The 15,133-nt window shown below is 44.3% G+C and overlaps 2 protein-coding genes and 1 long non-coding RNA gene across 3 annotated transcripts in view; 1 reads left to right on the plus strand and 2 right to left on the minus strand.

Moving 5' to 3' along the window:
- VAMP1 (vesicle-associated membrane protein 1 (synaptobrevin 1)) overlaps positions 1-8,741 on the plus strand; it is a 55,035-nt gene extending 46,294 nt beyond the window's left edge. The window contains exon 5 of the mRNA XM_005873720.2: positions 7,969-8,741. Within this exon, the coding sequence (XP_005873782.1) occupies positions 7,969-8,021 (53 nt within the window). The 3' untranslated portion in view covers positions 8,022-8,741. The remainder of the gene's footprint in view (positions 1-7,968) is intronic.
- LOC106727372 lies at positions 1,320-8,003 on the minus strand. The gene is made up of 2 exons (XR_001363555.1): positions 7,668-8,003; positions 1,320-1,780 (listed from the first exon to the last, which is right to left on the minus strand). It is a non-coding gene; the product is annotated as an uncharacterized LOC106727372 (long non-coding RNA).
- Positions 8,742-10,605: 1,864 nt separating the features above from the next.
- LTBR (lymphotoxin beta receptor (TNFR superfamily, member 3)) overlaps positions 10,606-15,133 on the minus strand; it is a 6,488-nt gene continuing 1,960 nt past the window's right edge. The window contains exons 7-10 of the mRNA XM_005873722.2: positions 12,980-13,087; positions 12,633-12,658; positions 11,843-12,071; positions 10,606-11,516 (exon numbers count right to left, since the gene is read on the minus strand). Coding sequence (XP_005873784.1) covers positions 11,272-11,516; positions 11,843-12,071; positions 12,633-12,658; positions 12,980-13,087 — 608 coding nt within the window. The 3' untranslated portion in view covers positions 10,606-11,271. The remainder of the gene's footprint in view (positions 11,517-11,842; positions 12,072-12,632; positions 12,659-12,979; positions 13,088-15,133) is intronic.

Raw genomic sequence — 15,133 nt, forward strand, 5'->3', positions numbered from 1 at the left:
AGCCTAATATGGCTTAGTATCCGACCATTTGACCAGTTGCTATTATGCACACTGACCACCAGGGGGCAGACACTCCAACTGGTAGGTTAGCTTGCTATTGGGGTCCAGCCGATCAGGACAGGGTGAGAGGGGCTGGACACACCCTGGAGCCAACCTCCTGTGGTCCCTCCCCTGCCTCTAACATATTTCTTCTAATTAATTTCCTTTCAATGTGCTCAAATCTGTGCACCGGGCCTCTAGTTTATATGTAAAAATATATATATTTGGCATTGGAACTATCAGTTCTACCCACCCATCCTCCAGGAATGGGAGAGGGGCTGGAAATTGAGTTAATAAGCGATCATTCTTTTTTTTTTTTTAATATGTTTTATTGACTTTTTACAGAGAGGAAGGGAGAGAGATAGAGAGCCAGAAACATCGATGAAAGAGAAACACCGATCAGCTGCCTCCTGCACATCTTCTACTGGGGATGTGCCCGCAACCAAGGCACATGCCCTTGACCGTAACCGAACCTGGGACCTCTCAGTCTGCAGGCCAATACTCTATCCACTGAGCCAAACCAGCCAGGGCATAAGTGATCATTCTTACATGATGAAGCTGCCTCCATAAATATCTCTAAATGACAGGGCCCAGAGAGCTCCCAGGTTGGTGAATACTCCATGAGCTGGGTACTGTTGCACCCCAAGCTCCATGGGGACAGAAGCTCTTGTGGTTAGGACCCTTCCAAACCTCTCACTATGTATCTCTTCATCTCTCTGCTCATTTGTGTCCTTTATAATATTCTTCATAATAAACCTGTAATAATAAGTAAAGTGTTTTTCTGAGTTCTGTAAATTGTTATAGCAAATTATCAAAATGGAAAAAGGGTCTTGGGAACCCCTGATTTGAATCCAAGTTGGACAGAATTGTGTGTAACTTGCTAACTCTGGGTAGTTAGTATCAAAATGGAATTAAATTGTAAGACACCTAGTTAGTGTCTGCAGAGAATTGGAGAATATACTGGTGTGGAAAACCCACACATTTGGTGTCAGAAATGTTGTGAATAAAAATGGATTGTATTAATTGGTGTCAGAAGTGGGATTGGGTAAAAACAGCCCCGGCTCACAGAAACATGTGGTTTGGGAAAAGAAAGTATGAAGTGGGGGAGGGATGATAAATCTCTGATGCTTTGATCTCTGGATGGCTACCTAGTCACTCATGGTCTGAAACTGTATCTGTGCTGCCGTTAATAATAATGGAATTTATAAATGATGGTAGACTTGATCCCTATATTGGATATGTAAGTAAATGCAAAAATGAAAGGAAGCAGGCTAAACATACAGATCCTTGGTTGTTGTTATTGGTAATATGAAAATAAAAGAGAGTACTAAAATGAAAATAAAAGAGAATACTGGGTCAGACCTTAATTCTTGACCAAACACAGATTTGAGAAGTTAGGACCCTCTTGGCCTGAACCCCAGCTGGGGATCCAAGATCATATGCATGTGTGGATAAAATGGCTGGGGAAAGACTTTTCTGGGACTCCTTGACACAGGAGCCCAATGCATTGTGATTCCAAAACCTGTTGGTGAAGTCTTAATGGGGCTGAGGTTACATTAGATTAGGAGAATATGCAGATGCAATGGTTGATGGAATTACGGTGAAAGTTTGGATGAAAACTGATGGTAGTTCTAAGATGAATGGACAGCATCCTGTATGAAAAGCTGCCTCAGTAAGACTGTTAGATGGAAGGCTGATTGAAACAGGCCATCTCTCACTGGGTTGAGTTGCATGCTGTTTTCTAGCAGTGATGAAAGAATTGAACAATGGTAAAACAACAACAACAACAACAAACCACCTCAAAATCCTATGTTTGGGTTTTTACAGACTCATGGGCAATAGCCAATGGCCTAGCCATATGGTTAAGGTAGATAGGTGATAGAAAACTGGACTATTAAGGGGATGCCTGTATGGGGCATGGCCCTGTAGAAATCACTCTGGGAATTTAAGGGGTCTGTTAAAGTAGGACATGTCAATGCCCATCAGAAGAACCTTCTTCCAGATTCAGAAGGTGATTGGAACTGTCAAGTGGACCTTATGGTGTGCTCTCTTGAGATGGCCACTTGGACCCATGAAATGAGTGGACATGTGGGTGCTGTAGTAATGCAGAAATGGGCTGAATATAGATATACTCCTCTTGCACCCTGTGAAGCTCAAAAATGCCAACAAGAACTGTTCTTTGAACAAGAGAGACAGAAACTGGCTCTTGGGAAGATTTCACTGGGTGTGGGGTTGGGGGCGGCCCTGCTAGTTGGCAAGTAGATTACATTGGACCAATGCTGGTAGCCCCAGGGTCCTGACAGGGATAGACATTCTGGACTTTGCATACCTGGTGGTAGACACAGTTAAAAATAAACAACCTACCCAAAATGGAGTCACTGTGGTAAGCCTAACTTAACTGCAGTTTCAGCCTCTCCCAGGAGTGGAATTTTAAACCAGTCAGTCTAGAATTTTCTGGTCAGCACTAGTGAGGTAACCTGCCTGAAAAGACCCCTTGCCTTCTCCTAAGGGAAGATGACTTTGCTTGAAACCATCCACTCTTTTAACTTCCTTGTCCCACCCTGTTTCAGCCTATAGAAACTTATAGCTCCTGAGTTTACTACATGGAATGCTTCCTGCTTCATGAATCATTATATAAAGCCAATTAGATCTTAAATTTACTTGGTTGAATTTTTGTTCTTTAACAACACAGATGCTCAAAATACTACAAAAGGATTGGTATACTAGTAGAAGATACTGTACCAAATTTGGCCTCTGAGTTAATGTTTCTTTAGACCAAGGGATGCATACTATTTATAGCCCATAGAGCCCAACAGTAGGCCAAGAGATATCGTATCAAATGGACAAATCATGTTGCATATCATCCTCAGAGTAATGGTCTAACAGAGAATTGGAATGGGCACTTGAAACAATTGCTGTCTAAAATGGGGAGAGATAGCCCTGGCCTGGTATTTCAGTTGGTTAGAGTATTGTCCCAGTACGCCAAGATTATGGGTTTGATCTCTGGTCAGGGCATATACAAGAATCAACCAGTGAATGTATAAATAAGTGGAACTACAAATCTCTCTCTCTCTCTCTCTTTCTCTCTCATAAATCAATAAAAAAATCAAAATGGGGGAGATAAAAGCAAGAGAGACTAGCTTGCATGCCTTTCCGAGTGTGTGCTCACACTCAACACAAGGGAGGCTAAGTGGGTTCCTCCTGGATAGATTCCTCCAATTTTCTGGAGGAGATGGGAAAGAGGGGGTTAGGGAGAATGGTGGTGTCACTATACAGGTCTTCCCCACATCAAAATCAATAAAAAAATCAAAGTGGGGGAGATAAAAGCAAGAGAGACTAGCTTGCATGCCTTTCCGAGTGTGTGCTCACACTCAACACAAGGGAGGCTAAGTGGGTTCCTCCTGGATAGATTCCTCCAATTTTCTGGAGGAGATGGGAAAGAGGGGGTTAGGGAGAATGGTGGTGTCACTATACAGGTCTTCCCCACATCATTTCAACTTTTGTTTTCCCTACGTGATGCAATGGTCCCAGGATCAAGGGTGCAACTGTGGGTGCTGGAAGCAGGGAGGATTCCTAAGCAAGCAACATTAATCATACCTTTAAACCTTCATGCCAGAATTCCTGAGGACCTGATAGGGTGGACTGTGCCTTCACTGATCTGGCAAAGTCAGGGTTAACAGTGAATTCTGCTGTGTTGCCTAGTGGTTGGGTCAGCCCATTAGTTCCATCCCTTTATGAATGCGAGTTGACTGTCAGGGAGGGACTTGCTAAACTAGAACTGCTGCCAGCAATCTGGACCAGCACAGAGGCTGAACTAATGTACTTTCCAAAGGTGGAAATGTTGGGAGAAAAATAAATGGTGAAAAAGAGAAATAATAGCTGAGAGTAAAGGAATAAGTGGGTTATGCAATGAGGGAAATCCAACATAGTATTAATGCCTCTAGAAAGACTCAGAGCAAGAGAATAATATTATCTCTTAGATAATTATACCAGATGCCTAGAAAGGGTAAAGCTATGTTTGCTGAGACAACCCCTGCTTTTGTAACCTGATAAGATCCCATGGCAGCCTGAATGGACATTGCTCTAGGAGATATCCTGCTCATACGATATGATGGTGACTTACACCAACTGAAAATGACTAAATGGAACTTCAGTAATATGCCAGTATCTCTCTCCCTCCCACCCCCAAACCTGACTTCCTTTATTCCCACATTAGCAGGGCTTATCTATAAGAACTATTCCCTGAAAATCCCTCTTCAGCTCTTTTTCCCACATCATTTTTACTATCTTTTAAAAAAAACCACATTTTTATTGATTTCAGAGAGGAAGAGAGAGGGAGAGAGAAACATCAATGATGAGAGAGAATCATTGATTGGCTGCCTCTTGCATGCCCCACACTGGAGATCGAGCCCTCAACCTGGGCATGTGCCCTGACCAGGAATCCAACTGTGACCTCCTGGTTCATAGGTCATCACTCAACTACCGAGCCACACCAGCTGACCGGGGCTATGCCAGTATCTTTTAACTCATAATTTTCAGACTACTTCTGTTACATAGGATATCATACTGTGATAAGGTGTAATACTGGTAGTGTTGGTAAGATTTGACTACCTCATGAAAATGTCTTATGATAATACTGATATTGATGATCAAACGTATTGGGAGTTGAATTAAAGTCTCCTCAGGATATAATACCTATGGAAAATGACCTGTGCAAGAACTGAATCTATCTAACCATCAGCTGATTTCTGTCCTAAATATTTCTGCACAGGTTTATTATAAGGTACAAGTAGCAGTAGATCAAGGTGGGAAAAGAGTAATCAAATTAGTTCAAGAATATAAAAATGTATGTAATGGCTTTATAGAACCTATTAGTTGTTTCTTTTTGTCTATCCCTACTCCACACTGGCTTCTCCAAATGTTAGGCATATTAGTGTTTGTACAATTGCTATAGCTAGCCTATAAATGCTGCACTAAGTGTAAATGCTCTGACAGAAATGATCATTTAGCTGTAAGGAGTTTATGACCAGAATTCCTATTCAGTATCACACTGGAAGTCCTAGCCAGTATCTTAATTAGGCATGAGAATAAGTAAAAAGCATACAAAATGGAAAGGAAGAAATAAAACTGTTTTTGTTTAAAGATAACATGATTGTCTATGTAAAAACACCAAGGAATCTATAAAAAGTTTCTTAGAACTAAGAAGTGAGTTTAGCAAAATTGTAAGATACAAGGCCAATATTAAAAAAGCAATCATAGCCTGGCCAGTGTGGCTCAGTGGTTGAGCATCGACCTATGAACCAGGAGGTCACGGTTCCATTCCTGGTCAGTGCACATGCCTGGGTTGTGGGCTCGGTCCCCAGTGTGGGGCATGCAGGAGGCAGCCAATCAATGATTCTCTCTCATCATTGACATTTCTATCTCTCCCCTCCTCTTTGAAATCAATAAAATAAATTTTTAAAAGTTTATTTTAAAAAATGCTCTTTAAAAAATATTAGAAATATAAAAGTTAGACAGAGATAAGTTTCACATTATTTATAGGTGACACCCTAAGATAATCACTGCAAAACTATTATCCTATATAATAAAGCCCTAATATGCAAATCAACTGAATGGCAGAACTACCGGTCACTATGACGTGCACTGACTACCAGGGGGCAGTCGCTCAATGCAGGAGTTGCCCCTGGTCAGTGTGCTCCTACAGGGGGCTCATGGCTGGCAAGCGCATGACAGTGGCGGGAGCCTTTCCTGCCTCTGCTGCAGGCGGGCAGTAAGGAGTGAGGGGTCCCGGACTGCAAGAGCCCTGGCCTACAAGAGGGATGTATGACTGCCGGCCTGGGGGATCGGGCCTAAGCTGGCAGGTGGACATCCCCCGAGGGGTCCCAGACTGTGAGAGGGCACAGGCTGGGCTGAGGGACCCCCTCCTCCAGTGCATGAATTTAGTGCACCGAGCCTCTAGTACTTAATAAGAGAATTTAGTAGGTGGCTAAGTAGAAAAAATTAAAAGATAGAAAATATCCCCTTCTATAACACAGAGATACAGCACCTGTGAATGAATGAACTTAACAAGAAATACTCAAGATCTATATTTTTAAAAATTAAAATACTACTGAGGGACACAAAAGGAATCAACAAATAGGAAGGAAAACTATGTTCTTGAAAGGAAGACTAACACTAGGAAGATGTCAATTCTCTCTAAGTAATCTAGATGTGTAATGCAATCTCAATACAAATACCAATAGGAGTTCTTTGGAGGGGAGTACTAGATAAGTTGATCTTAAAGTTCATGTGGAATAAGAAATAAGAAAATATAGTTAGGAAAATTTTGAAAAAGAAGATTAAAAGGAACTCAAATAGATATTAAAATATAAAGCTAAAATAGTTGAAAGACTGTGGTGCTAACAAATTAAAAAAAACAGAGGGAAGGGAATGGAAAATCCAGAAATAAATTCAAATTCATACACAAATTTGATTTATAATGGTAGCATTTCATATTAGTGAAGAAAAATTATTGTTCAATAAATGATCTGGGATAAGATAACATTAGGAAATTGTCCAGTGAAAATAGTAAGAGATATGAATAGTTAGTGGAAAATAAATTACAAATGACTCTTTAACATATGAAAATGTTCACTCACAGTGAAATAGAAAATTTCCCTCACAATAAGAAATGCAACTAAAGATTACACTGAGATAACATTTTTCACCTTTCAGATTGACAAAGATCAAAATGTTTGATAGCACAGAAATGTTGGTGTTTATATGTGGAAATGGACGCTCTTAAATATTGCTGATATTCAATCTATATGGAGGACAATTTGGTAATTTTTATCAAAATATTATATGTACCTTTGACCCACAATTTCATTTCTAGCAAAATTTTGATAGCAATACTCCTACATGTGCAAAACTACATAGTTTATTAGTATAGAATGTAATAGATTAGAAATGAATTTAAAATCCTCAAAGGGGCCCTAGCCGGTTTGGCTCACTGGAGAGAGCGTCGGCCTGGGGACTGAAGAGTCCCGGGTTCGATTCTGGTCAAGGGCATGTATCTTGGTTGCAGGCACATCCCCAGTAGGGGGTGTGCAGGAGGCAGCTGATCGATGCTTCTCTCTCATCGATGTTTCTAACTCTCTATCCTTCTCCCTTCCTCTCTGTAAAAAATCAATAAAATATATTAAAAAAATAAAATAAAATCCTCAAAGGGATCTAGTTAAATGGTGGAGCCATATAAATGAGATACTATGCTGACATAAAAAAAAATTTAGAAGTTTTGTGATAGTGATATGGAATTATGGCCAAGCTATTTTTCTAAAAAAAAAATATTTTTATTGATTTCAGAGAGGAAGGGAGAGGGAGAGATAGAAACCTCAATGATGAGAGATAATCATTGATTGGCTGCTCCGGCATGTGTCCTTGACCGGAATCGAACCCAGGACCCTTCAATCCACAGGCTGACGCTGTATACACTGAGCCAAACCAGCTAGGACTGGCCAAGCTATTTTGATAAATGAAAAAGGCAAGGGGAAGAATATACAGAGAACATGCTACCATTTGCGGGGAGGAGGGGTGGGTGGAGAGGAACAAAATATATATGTATATATTCTGGAATGTGCATAAGTTACCTCTGGAAAAGCATCAGAAACAGTCATATTGGTTGCTTCAAGGGAGAGGACCATGGTAGTTGAGGGAGAAGACTGAAGAGACATTCCACTGTTTACTGTTGGATACTTTTTGGATTTTGAACCATGTCAATAAATTATTTGGCCAAAAAAAGGAAACAGATAACATTAAACCTAAAAAAGGTGAGGAAAAGTTGACTGACTGTGATGTACACAAATGAGGGTTTGCTTTTCGCTCATAAAAAGAAGCCCAAACTGACTTGTTCAGCTGCTCAAGGATGCCTCGTTCTTTCTTTTCTTCCAGGACCGCCGTCCTCAGAGGATTGGCTTTTTATCTCCATGGCTGCTTCCTCGTGACAGTAAGATGGCTGCGACAGCTCAGGCTTCATGTCCTCAAACAAGAAAGAAAGGACAAGGAAAACCAAAAACTTTCCCCTAATGATGCTTTTTGTCCTAAGAATGAGACGTTTCTGTACTGTCATTGGCCTGAAATGGATCCTAGGCCCCATCCTAAACCAATTCCTGGCAAAGGGGAATGGTTTTTTACTGGCTTCTAGAGGAAGGGCCGCTCCTCCTGACATCATGGAATGTCTGTATTGGTACAGAAAAGGGGTTCTGTTGCTAGGGAAGGTGTGGAAGTCTGCTGGGTAGGTTGCAGAAAGACTCCATTACAGCTGCCAATGTGAACCACTTCATCTTCTGAAAAAGAAATTCTTAGTTACCAGGCCTGTCTACCCCGACATATCCCACTGCTGCCACTTGACACAGTTAAATCCATCTCTCTCCTGGGCTGCTGGCGTGGCCTCTTCCCTGGCCTCGCCGTACCCATGTTCACATTGCTGGATTCAGTATTGGCTTTTTGCTCCCTGTGATATCGGAGTGGGGTTCTCAAAATTAATACATGAGAGGCTACCTAGATTCAGGCTTAATTATCCCGTTATTAACTACTATTGTATCGGGTCCCATCTTTCTAAGGCAACTGTCAAGAGGCTGTCTTCACTGATTTTCTATCAGCTTTCATTCTAGACAGGAGCTCCTCAGTCTAACGCGTGCTCCTGGAGTCTGTATGAATTCGACCCTGGCAAGACAAAGCAAAAAATCGGCCGAGAGACGGCTCGTATTTCAAAAAACTCGTTAGTCGGGACACTCATAAGTCAAGGCCCCACTGTATATGAGAGGCTACCTAGATTCAGGCTTAATTATCCTGTTATTAACTACTATTGTATCGGGTCCCATCTTTCTAAGGCAACTGTCAAGAGGCTGTCTTCACTGATTTTCTATCAGCTTTCATTCTAGACAGGAGCTCCTCAGTCTAACGCGTGCTCCTGGAGTCTGTATGAATTCGACCCTGGCAAGACAAGCATGGGCAGCGTTATGGGCTGAGTCGTGTCTCCCACAATTCAGACGTTAAAGTCCTAACCTTCAGTGCCTCAGAATGTGACTGTATTTGGACGTAGGGTTTTTAAAGAGAAAATTAAATTTAAGTGAGGTCATTAGTGCGGGCCCTAATCCAGTAAGACTGGTTCCCCTATAAAAAGAGGAGGTTAGGACACAGGCACACACAGAGGAGGACCTTGTGAAGATACACAGAGAAGACGCCATCAGCAAGCTAAGGAGAGAAGCCTCAGAAGAAACCAACTCTGCCGACACCTTGATCTTGGACTTGTAGCCTCCAGAACTGTGAGAAAATAATTTTTTTGTTGTTTAAGCCTCCCAATCTGTGGTACTTTGTTAGAGCAATCCTAGCAGATTAATACAGGAAGGTATAAATCTTACATTTGAATGGTGTTACATAGAACTCTGTCTTCGCACCACTTTCTAAAAGTGTTTTTCCTTTTATATTGTTGACAGTGTAGAAGAGTTGTTTTTTATCTGAACACATGGGAACAATGATTAAGGATTCATGTTGTCTGGCTGTAGCGTACTGCAAAGCAGGAGGATTTAACTATCTAAACATACAGCTCACCATTGTTGACTTCTCAACCAAGGAAGATGGTTGGAATACTTTCATGAGGTCAACCTTAAATAACCCATCCCCTTGCTTGGATCAGGCGACTCCTGGAGTATGTGTTTTAGAACCACCCAATCTTGATGAGCCCCAGCCACAGAGTTCTTAACATGAGACCCAGATGGTGGCCTTTTATGGAAGGAGCAGTCAGCTGGCAGCCGTTCCCTTTACAATCCTTCAAGCTAAGATCGTCTCTACCGGGCAGCACGGTAAATAAATTCTGGGGGCCCAAACATTTACTAAGAGAGCTTGAGAAGATTTCAACTTCTTTCGGGCAAAAAATAAAATAAGACGAAAAGAAATAAACAAAATAAAAATCGTGAGTGCTCCTTCTGGGTGACAGGAGGTCAGCCTAGATCTCGACACCAACAGAATGTGAACTTGGCCTCTCACATTTTATGCCTCAAGTCATATTTTCCCCTTCAGTCAACCCCGCAGAACATGTTTGCACTCTGCAATGTGGCTGTGAGGGTTCATGCCTGTGGAACATGCAGGGGGTCTGGCTCCCTGAGAAAACCAGCCCATTTTACCCCTGCAAAGAAATTCTGGAAGAATATGGTACGTGGAGTTTTTACTCGAGGCCCCTAGAACCAGGCTAACTGGGTGCAAATCCCAGCTTTGCCATTTGCAGTCGAATTGGGCAAGTGACGTACCCTCTCTGTGCCTCGGTTTCCTCAGGTGTTAAATGGGAATCGTAGTAGTATCTAGCTCATAGGGATGTTGTGAAGATTACATAAATTATTATTGCAAAGCATTTCAACACGGCCTGGCATGTTGTCAGTGATCACTGGCTAATGCTGTTATTAACAGAATCACATATACCAGTCCCTCATAGACATACCTCTGTGGGATTATATTTTAGTTTTGACCTTTTCCTTTGACATTGCCCAGTGGAATAGTGTTTCTATATGAATCCCCAGAAAATAAATTATCTAGGTCTCAATCTCCACTTTATTTGCATGTGGTTACAAATTATAAATACACTTGCCATTTTACTTCCTCTCTGAAACTTTCCTTTTACCTAGTAACCCTACCCAAACCCCCAGTTTTTAATGACTCCTTTTCTTCTCCAGAGGAGAGGGGTGATGGTCCATGTAACTCCATATTCATATAGGGTCTACCTCAGTCCATGCGAAGTGCAGGTCCTCAAGGGGCCTCTGAAGCTTGGGATGAGTGCCACGAGTCTGTCAGAGGTTCCGTGACATCCTTGCAAGTGACCATGTGGCTGGCTTCCTTCTATGCCATGCTTTGGGTGCAGAGCGCCATGGTGGGCAGCAGCAGGCATCATATGCTCTGTCTGCCTGAAGCTGAGCTGGTGCAGCTCCAGTGTCCAGGGGATCTGCAATGAAGTCTCAGGCCTGTTCAGGCAGTAGTGAGAGTCCTGTGGCGGGCACGGTACCCAGCCAGTGCCCGGCCCTGCTCTCGGAGGTGTCTGAGGCCTGGCCCCTTAGGGCTTGCCTCTCAGGGGCCCTACCCAGGCCCCCTGTCAATCCTGTGTGGGCAGGGAAGCCTCGGGGAGAAGGTGCTCTTGTGCTTCCCTTCTCCTGGCTTCTTCCAGACACCATGAGGCATGGGTGACAGATTGGGTCCTTGGTCCTGTTAGAGGTCATGGCATCCCAGTGTCTCTGTCTCGGCCAGGTGCCAAGCTTTGCCATCTTCCTGGTAGGGTGTAGAGAGCCCGGGAGGACCAGGGGCACCCTCTTCGGGAATGGGGTATGGAGGCTCCGGGGGCGCAGGGGGGTCTCCAGGACCTCGTGCTCCCCCCAGTACGGGTCCATTGTAGATGTAGATATTGCCAGTGACAGTCACAGACCCACCTTTGCCGACAACAATGCCATTGGTACCTGTGGGAAGGGAGGCAGAGTGAGAGGGGCTGAGGGGCACTGTGGGGGAAGGAAGGCCTGTGTGCCACCTGCATTGGTGCCCCTACATCCAGAATGCCCTCACTCTTCTGCCTTCTCCATTTCCTCTCTGGTCCCACTCCCATTTGCTATTGGTTTCTTGAGCCCTGCATTCATTTCTGTTTCTGGGTTTTTCAGACTCTTCCTTTCTCTCTAGTTGGGACATTCTGGCTGGCTCTCAGTCTCTGTCTTGCCTCGCACTTTCTCTCCCTGCCCACCATCCTTCCCACCGCACCTCCCCACCCCTCCCCTCCCTGCAGCCTGCTTACCATGGGCCACCTGGCCTTGCTCTGGGAGCTCAGCCTCCAGCTCCCGGGCTTGGCTCAGAGGACTCTGCTGTTGTAGCACCTCTTGCTCCACAACTGGGGGTGTTGGGGGCCTGGCTGAGGCCAGGGGTAAGACTCCAGGGATGGGCAGAAGTGGCTTTACCAGGTCAGGGATATGTGGGTTGATGCTTGGAGGCTGCCAGTTTCCATCAGCAATATTGGATTCCTCTCCCTGCAGGAGGGAAGCAGAGAATCAACCAATGATGTGGGCCTCAGACCCGCATCTTTCTTTAATTCCCACATCCCACCCCAGCTTAGGCAGCCCGGGCCCTCCTCTGCTCCTCCTCAAGCTCCCTGCCGCAGGCCTTTGCACTTGACATTCTTGCCTCTTGGAGCATTTCCCCAGGCATCCCGATGCCTTCGTTTCTTCAGCTCTCTGCTCAAAGATGGGCTCATCAGAGAGGCCCTCTGTCCACTGTCTAAGGTAATATACCCCCATCCTCTGCCACTGTCATCCATTGTCCCCCTATCCTGCTTTATTTGTCCGTTATCAGGACTTGATACATACTTATTTACTCTTGCTCCACTGCTATGTTACTCCAGGAGGGGAGTTACTTTGTTCGCTCACTGCTATATCCACGTGCCTAGAACAGTGCTGGGCAGATGGCATGCTCAAAAGTTATTCGTTGAATGAATGAATGTTGAGGCCTGCACGCTCTTTTTCTGCCTACCCCCACATTGTTCACTCTCACTTCCTGCCCCTCCTTGCTGCCTTCTCAGCTTCCCTCATTACCTCTGGACGGCTCTTGAGCAGGGATCCTGCAATGAAAATAAAATGGATATAGGGCCTCTGGCAGACCTCAGACCCCAGGCTTTCACCCTCCACACCCCACCACGAGGTGTTGCTGCCCACCCTGGGGTCCCGGAAGGAATAGGCTATCATGACCCTTCTCTCTAGGCTCAGAATGGGGTGGGGAGGGGCTAAAGGGAGACGATGTCTATGTTGGGAGCAGGCACTGGGAGTCTTGGGCATGTGGAAGGGTTGTATGGGGAAGATGAAAATTCCCTCCCACCCCCTCCCGCATCCAGGTGGGGACTGACAACCACATCCCTGCCTGCATCCAGCCCTTCCTACCCTACCCAGCTTTCTGCAGAGAGATGGGTGGCTCTTCCAGGTGCAGGCGAGGATGGTGGAGAGGAACAGCAGGGAGACCAGGGGCAGCAGGATGGCCAGCACCAGCATAGTTCCTGCCAGGACAGCAGTCAGCAGGCGGCATGATGGGGGGAGAAAGGCAGAGGGGAAGGAAGTTCATGAATAGCTTTTCAATTCTCCGGGCAACCCAGACAAAAAATAAGTTCCTAAAGGCAGAATTAGAGACAGACACTTCCCTGGGTGGCAGAGAAAGGGAACTCAGTTGGACTTGGGGGGACCTCCAGATAGCCAGGAGAAAGTGTGGGAGATGGAGATGTTTGGGGTGGTGCAGGTCCCAGTGGCCTGAGGCAGTTGATTTTCAAGGGCTGGAAGTGGTGGTGAGAGGCAGTACAGGGAGGGCGGGGCTTAGGGCTATAAGCAGACTCAGGCCACAGGGTAGACTGTCTTACAGAGAGGCCACCGCAGGAACTGAGAGTGTCCCTCTGTACCTGTGGGGTGTTCACAGAGGTGGGAGAGTGGGGAGCCTCGCTTCTGAATTCTGCCTGTGGTTGCCTGAAAGACTAGGGGTTGCAAAGTCTCCACCCACTTGCAGGTTCCAGGACGTTATGGGAACAGGAGGCTGGGTGTTCAGTTTCCCAGGACCCGATGTGGGGCAGTGGATAGCTTCTGTCTTTCTATGGGCCTCAGTGCTGCCATCCACAGCCTGGAGTCTGTGGTGCCCATCAACCACACCTGAGGAGGGTCAGGAAGACTTGGACATTTGCACCTGGGAGGTGGCTCTCTCCAGTCCACCTGGATCTGTGGCTGAAGGGAGTACAGGAGGGAAGCATGGGAAGAAACTGGACCTGGAGTCTTGGACACCTGGCTGCCCAGCTGTGTGACTTTTTAAGTCAGTCCACCTCTCTGAGCATCAATTTTTTTCATATATAAAGTAAGGTGGATTCGACTCTCTAAAATGCCAATCATATTTAATATACAGTTAAAAATTAATAAGAGGACATGGAAAATATTTATGACATAGTTGAATGAAAAGTCAGGTTACAAAATACTCAAATGACTCCACTTTTAGAAAAAAAATTATCTGTATAAACATACATAGAAAAAATGTTTGGGAAGATATATAAAAAAATGTTAAAGAGTGGATATTCTAGGTCAGTGGTCGGCAAACTCATTAGTCAACAGAGCCAAATATCAACAGTACTTCTTCAAAATAGATTCGCTCAGGCCGAAAACCGACTTCTGTGCATGGGCCACGAAGTTTCAATCGCACTGTACATGCGCCCGCGCGTAGTATTTTGTGGAAGAGCCACACTCAAGGGGCCAAAGAGCCGCATGTGGCACACGAGCCGCAGTTTGACGACCACGGTTCTAGGTGATGGTTCTGTGGGTGATGATTAATTTTTATGTGTCTGAATTTTATAATTTTTTATAGTGTGCATGCATCAAAAAGTAAATGACTCGAGTACAGGTTTTCATAACACCAGTTACCACATGGGTGATCTTGGGCAAGTCACACAACATCTGAGCCTTATCCTGTCAGTGAGGCTGATAATAGAACTACTCGATAGGATCAATAAGAGGATTAAAATAAGTAGTGAATGTTAAATATTTGAAGAGTGCCTGACACACTTGCTCTGAGTAAACGGAAGCTAAGATCATAAATATTTGCTAATTTTAAAAAGCTAATAAAATAAACTCTTTCCCAATGAATAATGATTCCAGCCGTTAGAAACATCCTGTAATTGTCTATTAGGCTAGGAAACCAATAACTCCACCAAAAAACCTCCAAAAGAGTCAAATGTGGAATTACCTCTCTTAACAATGAAAGTGTGCAATCTAATAAAGAGGTACGCAGTCTAGTAAATGGATTATACGATGGTGGCAAGTACAAAATGGTGACAGTGATGTGAGCAGTGACATCTCTTTAGCCGAATATTATATGTATAATATGTAACTTAAAAAGTGTGTGTGTGTGTGCGCGTGGGTGCGTGTGTATGAGCGTGTGTGTAAGTAAGCTGGCTTGGGGACACCCCAATTTCTCTTTAAGGAACTTTTCTTCTTGACCCCATTCTGAGAGAAGGATTCACCTTTTCCCTATTTTTTCAGATGGGAGGAATTAAGGTATTTTCCCAGAATCCCCC

The sequence above is a fragment of the Myotis brandtii genome, unplaced genomic scaffold (assembly GCF_000412655.1).
Source record: "Myotis brandtii unplaced genomic scaffold, ASM41265v1 scaffold417, whole genome shotgun sequence".
NCBI classification, from domain to species: Eukaryota; Metazoa; Chordata; class Mammalia; order Chiroptera; family Vespertilionidae; genus Myotis; species Myotis brandtii.